This window comes from Sciurus vulgaris (genome assembly GCF_902686455.1).
Source record: "Sciurus vulgaris genome assembly, chromosome: 15".
Taxonomy (NCBI): domain Eukaryota; kingdom Metazoa; phylum Chordata; class Mammalia; order Rodentia; family Sciuridae; genus Sciurus; species Sciurus vulgaris.
In genome coordinates, this window is record NC_136476.1 from 50,440,118 (window position 1) to 50,451,588 (window position 11,471).

Sequence of the window (11,471 nt, forward strand, 5' to 3'; positions counted from 1 at the left end):
AGCTGCCTCTCTAGGGGTGGTAGCCTTCAGGTGGGGTATATTCCCTGCTAGTGGGCAGAGGTGCCTCCACTTGTTGACCAATGGTCATCCAAAGGGGATCTAGGCTGCAGGCTGAGGCAAGGCCTCTTTGGCCTGTGTCTCTGGTTTTACCATCCTTGTGGGGAAACCTCACCCGGCAGGGAAGACTCACCTGGTGGGGAGGTCTCGCTGGTCAGTTCCCCTCCTAGAGGTTCCCCTCAATCTACAGCTACCGCCTGGGCTGGGCTGCCTTCCTCTGCAAAGTTCCCAGGGGCCCGGCCCTCCTCCTGGGCCTGGGAGCCTCACCCTTCGCAGACGAGTCTCCTTAGGCTGCCCCTCCTCAGAGAATCTGCCTGCAGTCCTGGAACCTTTGCTCCGCCATAAGCCTGTCTCTGTGCGGCTTTTCCACCAAGAAGCCTCCTAGGTCCTGGGACCCTGCTCTGCACCTAATCGCCTGGCTATGCAGCCCCTCCTCTGAGCAGCCACCTGGGGCCCCGTACAATCGCTCTGAGTCCCAGTGACCCGCCACACACCTCTTCCTCCAGACAGCCGCCCGGTGTTCCGGTGCAGTCGCTAGGAGTCCAAGCAACTCACTGTGTGCCTCCTCCTCCCGCCAACCACCCGTAGCCCTGGGCAGTCACTCTGAGTCCAAGTGATCTGCTCTGAGTCCAAATAGCTCTCCTCGCAGCCCCTGCTCTGGGCCGCCACCCGGAGCCCCAGTGGCTGCTCCGAGTCCCAGCGCTGTGCTGGGCGGCCTCCTCTACAACGCTCCCAGTTGTCCGAGTTCACTGCTCCAGCAGGGGGAGGGGTGTCTCGCCGGTCAGCTCTACTTCACAAAGTTCCCTGCGTTCCGGGACTACCGCCCCATGCGGGAAGCCTCCCCAACGGGAGAGACTCACCTGGCTGCTTTGAGTTGGTCCCAAGTCTCTCAATATCTCCTCTTTTGAATCCTGAGTCCTGGAGCAACATGAAATGCAGCCACCCTCTAGTCCACCATCTTGAAAACCTCTAGCTTTGTTCTTGATTAAGATTTTTTTGGGTTATATGGGATCTTTTATGGTTCCATATGAAATAATATTGTTTTCTATTTCTGTGAAAAATGCCATTGAAATTTTGATAGAGATTGCATTGAATCTACAGATTCCTTGGAATGGTATTGACATTTTAATGATATTAACTCTTTTTACCCATAAACTAGGGATATCTTTGTATTTATTTGTGTATCCTTCAATTTTTCATTAATGTTCAAAAGTTTTAAGTAGATAAATCTTTCACCTCCTTGATCAAATTTATTCCTAAGTACTTTATTCCTTTTGATGCTATTATACATGGGATTGTTTTTTGTTTCTTTTTCAAATAGTTCATTGTTAGTGTATAGCAATGTAACTGATTTTTTATGTTGATTTTGTATCCTAAAACTTTATGAATTCATGTATTAGTTTTAGCAGTTTTTATGTAGTCTGTAGGATTGCCTGTATATATTATATGTCATCTGCAAACAGAGAAAATTTAACTTCATTCTTTCTGATTTGGATGCCTTTTATTTCTTTCTTTTGCCTAATTGTTCAGGCTATTACTATACTCTTTTGAATAGAAATGGTGAGAGTGGGCATCTTTATTTCACCCCTTCTCTTAGAAGAAAAGCTTTTAACTTTTCACCATTAAGTAGATTTCAGGTACAAGTTAATAATACCTAGACTTTATTATATCAAAGGACATTGCTCTTATACCTAATTTGTTGAGAGTTTTAATTATGAAAGGATATCAAAATTTGTCACATGGCTTTTCGGTATATGTTGAAATGATAATATAAATTTTATCATTCATTATTAATTGCTATACCACATTTATTTAGTTTCTCCATCTTGTTCAACAAGGACATTGGTCTATAGTTTTCTTTTCCTGTAGCATCCTTGTATGGCTTTGATATTAGGGGAATGTTGGCTTTGTAAAATGAACTTGCAAGTGTTCTCTCCTCTTCAATTTTGGGGAAGATTTTAAGAAGGATTAGTATAACTCTTCTTTAAATGTTTGTTATAATTCAACAGAGAAGCTGTCAAATCCTGTCTTCCCTTGTGGGGGTTTTCAATTACAGATTTCAATCCTCTTACTCATTAATGACTTGTTCAGATTTCCTATTTCTCACTGATTCAATCCTGGTAAGTTGTATGTTTGTAGAAATGTATCCATTTATTTGGGGTTATCTAATTTGTTGATATGCTATTGTTCATAAGAGTCTCTTACAATTCTTTGTATTTTTGAGGCATCAGTTTTAATGTTCCCTTTTTCATTGATAATTTACTTTATTGAGTCTTCTCTTTATTTTATTACTTAGTCTTTCAGAGTGTCAATTCTGTTTGTCTTTTTTTAAAAGACAACTCTTATTCTGTTAAATTTTTCCATTGTTTTTGTTGTCTCTATTTCATTTATTTTTACTCTTTATTATTTCTTTCTGCTAATTTTGGACTTTTTCTTTTTGTCATTCTTCAATGTATAAAGTTGTTTACTTGATATCATTTTTTTCTTAATGTAGGCATTTATCACTATACACTTTCTTCTGAAAATTGTTTTTGCTGTATCCCATAGGTTTTGGTATGCTGTGCTTCCATTTTTGTTTCTTTCAAAATGCTTTTTTGATTTGCTTTTGATTTATTTTTTGACTCACTGGTTGCTCAAGAACATGTTGTTCAATTTCCATGTAATTGTAGATTTTATAATTTTCCTCCTGTTATTGATTTCTAGTTTCATATTACGGTAGTTGGAAAAGATACTTGATTTTGGTCTTATTAAATTTATTAAGACATGTGGCCCAACATATGTTCTATCATGGAGAATACTCCATGGACACTTGAGAAGAATCTTGCTATTGTATAGAACGTTCTGGATATGTCTGTTAGGTCCATTTGGTCTATAATATGGTTTGAGTCTGTTACCTCTTTCCTAGTTTTCTGTCTAAATGATCTTTCCATTGTTGAAATTGGGGTATCAAAGACTGCTACTATTTTTGTACTGTTGTCTTTCTCTTTTCACTTCTGGCAATATTTGATTTATATATTTAGATGTTCTGATATTGGGTACATATGTATTTATAACTATGATACCCTCATGATTTTTTTGCCTCTTGTGACAATCTTTGGCTTCTAATCTATTTTGTCTGATATACATACAATCATTCTTGCTTTCTTTTGTTTACCATTTGCATAAAATATCTTTTATATTCCTTTGGTTTCAGCCATTGTATATCCTTAATGCTACAATGAGTCTTTTATAGGCATCATATAGCTGAATCTTCCATTTAGACACTTTATTATGCCTTTTGATTAGAGAATTTAATTCATCTACATTTAAAGTAATTATGTAATGTTGTCATTACTTTTGACATTTTTTGATTACCATGAGGTTTACATTCTCAAAGTTAGAGTGGTTTATTTTAAGTCAATCATAAATTTGATCCCTGATCCAGGTGGAAAAGCATGACCCACAGCAGCTTCAGTGCATACATGTTATCAAATTAGAGACCTAGAGGTAGGCATGGTAACTTCTTAATTTGTCCCAGGTAAAGAATACACTGGATTACTTTGGGACAGGTGCCTATATGCAGTCCAATTAGCTATTGGGTGACATTGTAGCCAGGAACTCCTTTGCTATCACTGCAGGGACAGTAGGGGAATAGTGCTCAGAGGAGAAAGGTGGGGTAGTTTTCTGGTGCCCTAGATGTCAACTGAAGAAGTACCTGGTGTACTTTCTGCACCTAACATCTTCACAAAGTTCAAACAGCTTGAGAACAGTGTCCATAGCTCTGATTTCAAATAGGGATTGGGAGTATATCCAGACAGCAAGACAAAATTATAGACATGCTCTGCTAAAGGATAGTGTTAACAAGAAATACATGTAGAATACTAGAAAGCTTTATTGAGATGCTTTACAGAAAACTAGAATAAACAGTGTGTTTATCAATGGAAAAACTGACAGGTAAAGATTTCACCTCTTCCCCAACTAATTTATAGGGCTTAACACAATTCCAGTTAAAATCCCAGTGAAAATTTTCTTGGATCTTAAAAAAATGACTCTGAAAAGTACATCTGGGAAATCACACATACAGATAGTAAAAATGATTTGCAAGACAAAAATTGATAAAGTCAAATCCTCATTAAACACATAAAAATAAATAAATTTAATCCCAGATAAAAAGAGGAAAATAATCTGTAAAAGGAAAGGGAAGCCAAAATAGACACAGGAAGAAGAGAAATGATCATCAGACACAAAGACCTGGTGGCATTTGATTCTCTGATTTCACCTCTTTCCAGAGGTTTAGCTATGTCCCTGCCCTTGAGCTGTCTGAAAGAGGCCAGAAAAGGTCTCTTTTTTTCTGACTTAGACTAGCTCCAATGCATTTCTATTATTTCATCCAATAATCATCCCTAAAACAGAGAGAAGGTGAATAGGATCCATGTCCCATGGGTTTTCAGGCCCCAGAGCTAAAAATTGAAGCCCAGAAGAGTCTGAAAGACTAAAAGAGGGCAAATGCCAGGAAGACCAGAGAAGGAACAAACTAAAATAGGCCTAGGTCCGTCTGACCGGTCTGTCACTGTGCTTCCCAAGCACATGCTACTTCTGATCAGGAAGGGACTGATCCCATGTTGGGGAATATAATTTTTGATGCTACATGACCTCTCTTGCAGAAATGTGAAATACCTATCAGTCTCAGCAGCAACAACTGTAAAATATTTATGGTAACTAGCTAAAAGTTTCCATCTTCATCTTTAAAATTTTTAAAGTCTCTGAAATCAGAGACTCAAATACTTCCAGGTGTTTGAGTTCTGAAGATGCTAGTATCCTGTAAAGCTAGGATTGAAGAGTTGGATAAAGAAGTGATTTGAAATAAGGAGGAAACCTGAGAGATGGGGTAATGATGAAGTTCAGGTATTAGCTTTACCAGCAAGCATGTGGTTGGCCCTGCTCCTTTGTCATTCTACTACATCCTAAATGGAGACTGCTCTGTCAATATAAAGCCCAGAGTGAAGATGACATGGAGCAGGCTGAAGCTGGTCCATCATAGACATGTAGTGTGAACACACAGCCTTTGAGATCTGAAGGTCTTTTTTAGCCCATATATAAACTATCCTATACTGAGTAATCCATATATCTTGCTCTATATTAGTTCTATAAAGATAGGCCATATCTTATTTGACTTGTACTCCCAGCATATAGCACAGTGCCAAGCACATAATAAACACTCAAATAATAATAAATGAGTGAAAACTTTCTGGATTTCATCTGTACAGCAAGCTTTCTTCAAATGCTAACATGCCTTTATTTCTATAATTTCAAAAGTAAAAGGTTCTGTGTTTCCTTCTGAAACACCCACACACCAGCCAAAGCTTCATTTCAACCTGAATTTTCTTTCTTTTCTAATGAAAAGCTTTGTATATGCTTACAGCGCTGCAAGAACTGCTTAGGGTTTTAAAATTCTAGTGCAATCAAGCCAGACAGGCAAGAAATTAAACACTAAGAATGCCTTATCTGTCTCTGAGTGATGTCTTCCACCTCCACCCACTATTGCTGCTGACTTGGGCAAGTACACCTGCTGTTCATAGACCATCTGAAATTACCTCCAAGAAGGAATTACTTTGAGAATAAGGATTATAATTAAACAGTAATTGAAGTTTCCTGTGGTTTTATACATGGGTTTTATCTAATGCCTAAGTGGATGAACTACATAGCTTAAAAGTCAGCATGGAATTAGATGTTTGCACAAGTGAGAGGAAGTCTCTGCTCAGCGATCTTGCTTTCTTTAGAACCCAAAACTATCGTCAGAGCACCCAACCCAACAATGACATCTGCTCAACCCTTCTAAAGTGACTTTCAGAGAACAAGGAATATTAGAGTTGAGATGGACCTCAGCCAGCTCCTCATCCAAAATCTTTGTTCCACAAGAAGTTGAAATCCAGGAAGGTAAAGTGACTTGCCCCATGTTACAGGTAGATGAGGTAATAATCAAGGGACTTAGGAGGTAAAACTATGATGACTTATTCGATGTAGATTGTTAGGGAGAGAAAGGAGTATAGGACAATTCCAAATGTTCTCAGTTGATGAATGGAAGGAATGATGGGGTCAAGTGAGAAAGGGCAAGTTTGGAGGAAATATCATGAGTTCAATTTGTGTCATGTTGAGTGTCTATACACCATCCAGACAGCAATATCAAGCAAACAATTGAATATTATAGATCTGAAGCCCAGGAAAGAGGACAAGCTAAAGAGATTTGGGAATCATCAGTTGATCCAGGTGTTTGAAAATAGCATAGCTTGAGAAAGAAGAGAAGAGAAATCAGGGGAGGGGATTGCCAAAGATAGAATGAGCTGAACATCAATATCTAAAGGGTCTGTTGGAGAGATAGATACATACATACATACATTGATACATAGATTGATACATAGAACATTAGTTTTTGCCTTCAAATGAGTGGTCAGGAAGGTATGGCCGAAATCTGATGAAGTGATGTGAGTACAGGGAAGAGGTTTCAGGAATGGAAAAGTGTTCAATATTTGGAGCTCATGCAGATAATTAATTTCCCAGTCTTCATTCTCCTTTTTTTCCTTACTAAAAACCCCTGCCTTTCTCTCAGAGAAGCAATGAATCTGGGAAACAAATCAACAGATTTTATTTCCTAGGCTCCTTGGTAGCCCACATTACATCCTTCTGGCCAGTTATAAACAGATAACCTATCTACTTGGTGGGACTGTGAGGAAAACTGTTATTTTCATGATACAAATAGCTATACCTCACTTTTTCATTCTTTCTCCTTTCTTCAGTCTTCATGGAGTCTATGCCCTAAGGGGCAGCACCTATCTAATGCACATGAGCACAAAAGACGGCACAAAACAGATCATGCAGGGAAAATCGAGAAGAAAACTTGTTGCCAATCCATCTACTTGAAAGAGTGAGAAACCTGGGAATCAACCTTGGTTCCTGCCTGTCTCACTTCATTGTGCTCCAAACACTTGATCCAACACTTAAATACCCGTCAGATCCGCTTTCTTCTAACCATCTCTACTACTGGCCTGACATTTTGTCGTGCCTGGCTTGCTGAACCACCCTCCTAAGAAGTCTCCCTGCTCCCAAACTTACCACCTCCAACCTGCTCTCTCACCTGCTATTGCTATCTGTCAAAGATTGAACACCTTTTCGTGGATCACTGTTTTAAATACTTCCACTGTTTTTCATTGCTAGTGGATAAAGTCAAGAGTCCTTAGTTTCACAGACAGGTCTTTTTATGATTTTGGTCCTGCCCTACACGATGAAGATACTCATTATGATGATAGGGGTGGGGGTGGGGAGGGTGTGGAGAACATGTTTCAGTCATGTTTTGAACAGGGACCAAGTACCAAAGCACAGTAATTATCACAATGCTCTTCCATATACATGGTATTAATATTCCCATTTTACAGACAGAAAGACTAATTCCCAGAAAGATTAAGTCACGTTCCCAGAAACAAACACCTATTTTACTTGAAGACCTAGACGTCACAATTCTTTCCTCCAAGGTAGCGCCTTGACATGAAAGAATATACTCCTCGCCATCCTGTTGCCCTCTACCCTCCTCTACCCTAAATGGCAATCGCAGCCAAATCCAGATTTGCCCCAGGGGCCAGAGGAATCTCTGTGGACGACCCAGAGGGAAGAACACTTGGGTTCTCTACGCCAGTTTCAGCAAGGCAGGAGAGAATCGCCCAGAGCTGAGCAGTGTTGTGGGGTGGCTGGCGGTCCTGACCTGCGAAGTCCAAGCCCTTCTTCCTCGTTCGCGGGGTCCGGACTGGGAGCCCTTATCCCTTGCCCCAGCCAACCTGGCTAGGGCAGCGGTGTGTTGGGAGTGGGATCGGAAGTTCCAGAGCTCTGCCGGGTCCAGAGCTGGAAGACCACTGGGAAAGCACTAGAGTGCCTTCCCCCAAGGCGCAAGCAAGACCTGGAACCGACCCTTACCACCAACTCAGCCTAGGGGCTCGGGCTGTGTGCTTCGGCAGCGCAGCCTGCTCCGTTGCAAGGGCGCTTTCGCGCGCCGCGGTTGCCCAGCTCCGGGCAGAGCTGTCTACAGGCTCTCGGTCCCACCACGGGTACAGCCCTCCGCACCCCGAGAGCTGCGAGGCTAAGAGGGCAGTTGGAGAGCCAGGGCAGCGGATCATCCAGATTTGCAACTGAAGAAGAGTGAGGGGTCCCGGAAGACATCTTCAGCTGGCAGCTAACTCCCTACACCCCGAAGTTGGAACCCAGATTCGAACATCCTACCGGCTGCCCAGTAGGCATACCGACCTGGGTTCTCGTCTCTGACCACCCACAGCATCGTGCCCTTAATCCTCCCCGGGCACGGAAACGGGTCCTGCCACCTGCTCCGCGCTCCCAGCCAGAGGGACAACGAACTGCGACTGCTCCCAGCAGCCTCGACGAAACCCTGGGCAGCCCCCTCCGCCCGGTGGCCTCCCCCAGGGGTCTGACCCCCCTCGCGCCCCCGCGCGTCCTTCTTTGTTTCTGAGCTTGCTCTGAAAGTGATGTAACGAGGCCAGGCTGGCGATCCGCTTTCCCTCTTTGCCAGACTGAGTCCTTCCTCCCTCCCCCCAGCGCCCGGCGCTCTGAGCGCGGAGTGGGCGCTTGGCTGCGCGGAGGCTCTGCTTCCAGAGCCCTGGGGACCGACGGGCACCGCCAGGAAAGACTTCCCCACGTCCCCGCTCCTGGATGCAGAGTCAGTGGGGAAAACCAGGCTTTTCTCCCAGAACTAAGAGAGAGAATCGAGGGGCAGCTGCTGCGAAGGTTTCTGAGGAGACTCAGTCTGACTTCTTTCCCTACCCCTGGAGGAGGCAAGAAACCTCAGGTAACTCAATGACCCTAGTTGGTGCATGTTTAAATCAGAGACAAGGATTACAGTAGGGAGGGGGAGACACAGAGGAGAGAGAGAGAGAGAGAGAGACAGAGATGGACAGAGAAGGACAGAGAGGCAGAGATTGCAAGAGAAACTGGGAGAAACAGAGATTTCGAGAGAGATAAAGAAGCAGGAAGACAGAGATCAGGACTGAAAGACTCATGAGAGTCAAAGAGCAAGAAAGAGACGGAGTGGATGGGTGGGAACTTGAATTGAATTTTTTTTTTTTTTTTTTAACCGACTCTGCTTTTACCTCTGACAGAAAACAAGAACACTGCTTCCTGATCAGCAAACAGCCCCCAAGCTGGATGGAGTGAAAGATGCGGCCTGATGACATTAATCCGAGGACTGGGCTGGTGGTGGCCCTGGTTAGTGTCTTCCTGGTCTTTGGTTTCATGTTCACTGTCTCTGGGATGAAGGGCGAGACTCTGGGAAACATTCCCCTTCTGGCCATCGGACCTGCCATCTGCCTACCAGGCATCGCAGCCATTGCTCTGGCAAGGAAAACCGAGGGATGTACCAAGTGGCCTGAGAACGAGTTGCTGTGGGTCCGCAAATTGCCCTGCTTCCGGAAACCCAAAGACAAGGAGGTAGTGGAACTGCTGAGGACCCCTTCAGACCTGGAGTCAGGCAAAGGGAGCTCAGATGAGCTGGCTAAGAAGGCAGGCCTCAGAGGGAAGCCGCTCCCACTGGGGCAGGGCGAGGTTCCTATGGCCAGCTCCATCACCACCCCCACACCCACAGAGGAAGGAGAATGCCAGAGCCTGGTCCAGAGCGGGCATCAGGAGGAGACATCCAAATACCTGGATGGCTACTGTCCTTCAGGCAGTTCCCTCACCCACAGTGCCTTGGAAGCCAAGTGCTCAGCCTGGGACAAATCTGAATGCCCTGAGCCTGAGGACAGCATCTTCTTTGTGCCCCAGGACAGTATCATTGTCTGCTCCTACAAGCAGAAAAGCCCCTATGACAGATACTGTTGTTACATCAACCAGAGCCAAGGCAGGTGGGACCATGAGACAATAGTCTAAGCTCTCACCCAAGGGTCCCTGTGCTGATAGAAACATGACTGCACCCAACTCCCAATGGAGGGAGTTGCTCTGCTCCAAAAGTCTTCACACTGTTAAAAATCAACATGGTATGTGATGGTTGTGCAAACCTCTGGTGCCTGAGAGTCATGTAAATATGCATGTTGGGGACAAAATTTTAGGAAAGGGTGATGATGATTAAGGATACTAGAAGAGGCAGTGGGTAGGAAAGGAAGTAGTTCCAATTACTTCTTAAATTTTTTAAAAATGTTGACTGTTTTGAGGATAACCCCAAAAGTGCTTCCAGCACATGCTGAAAGCAAGATAAATCTGGAGTGGGTTGCAGATGCCAGTCATCAAATGATGCATGGACTATCCACAGGGAAACTAAGTTGCTTTATGTCTGAAGAAATTGAAAGAAAAAACTTAGTGCTCTATTATATGAAATGATTTTTGTCTGGCAAAAAGCTTTTCACATTTGGTAATGGCTGAAACAAAAAAAAAATCAAGATAGAATAGTTAAAATCTCCTTAGATGGGATAGTTTTTGGAGATAGGGGAGTTAAAATTTTGTAATTAAGTTTTATGGCATTATCCTCTGACAAGATCATGATTTCAAATAAAGTGTGACACGTCATGTGATCATTTTTAGATGACTATGTTACTTCTTAAACTCTTCATTTAAATGGAACCTTGTGTCTTTATCTGACATTTTTTAACAATTACTATCAGTCATGCATAATTTCCTTACCAGGTGCAAAAGGACTTTTATGTAATATTTTCATAGATTAGAATTTGTTTTCATAAAAACAAAACAAATTTTACATATATATCCAAGTGTCTAACATTTCTGGGACACATGTACTACTAATTACTATATGCTTTTTAAAATCTGAAAACTACAAAGTCCATATATAAATCATGAACATGATACAAAATTTTTATGAAATGCAATGATTAAATCTTTGGACATGTCTTTTTTTTTTAACATTTGCTCAACAACCACACAATCTAGACATGCCAATGAAACAAGAATTAATGATCTAGATTTAACCAAAGCCCAGATTTTTTTAAGTACACCAGACGAGTGAACTTTTGCATGATAAAATCCCTTCTTTTCATACTTTTTATTTCAGCCGAGGAAAAAAAGTGACAATGGTATCCTAAAATTTCTTTCCTTTTTCTCTTGCTCAACTGTAGTAGATAAAAGGAATATCAACTAGAATACAATTTGATCCCTATCGTAGAAGAATATTGAATTTTATATATAGGAATGGTGATAGGTTTCATCTTAAAGATCAGAATTATTCTGTAGTCATCAAAGAATGATGATTTTAAGTAATCCAATCATTTTAGTCACTTTCTCACAAAAGGTGAATTGAGGACAATAAATGGGACTTATCTCTTTTATACAGTTCAAGTTCAACTCTGTAATTCTTAAGAGTAGCAATTGTTCTGTCAAGAATCATCCTCCTAAAAATCACAATTTTTGGATCAAATTCAAGATCAAAAGTATAT

The 11,471-nt window shown here is 42.0% G+C and overlaps 1 protein-coding gene across 1 annotated transcript; it reads left to right on the plus strand.

Moving 5' to 3' along the window:
• Positions 1-9,228: 9,228 nt before the first annotated feature.
• TMEM215 (transmembrane protein 215) lies at positions 9,229-10,535 on the plus strand. Its single transcript, XM_079112398.1, has one exon. It carries the CDS (start codon positions 9,250-9,252, stop codon positions 9,955-9,957), a length of 708 nt encoding a protein of 235 aa, XP_078968524.1. The 5' UTR covers positions 9,229-9,249; the 3' UTR covers positions 9,958-10,535.
• Positions 10,536-11,471: the final 936 nt, after the last annotated feature.

Coding starts and splice junctions, on each gene's coding strand:
- TMEM215 (XM_079112398.1), top strand. CDS start 9,250: ATGCGGCCTGATGACATTAATCCGAGGACTGGGCTGGTGGTGGCCCTG.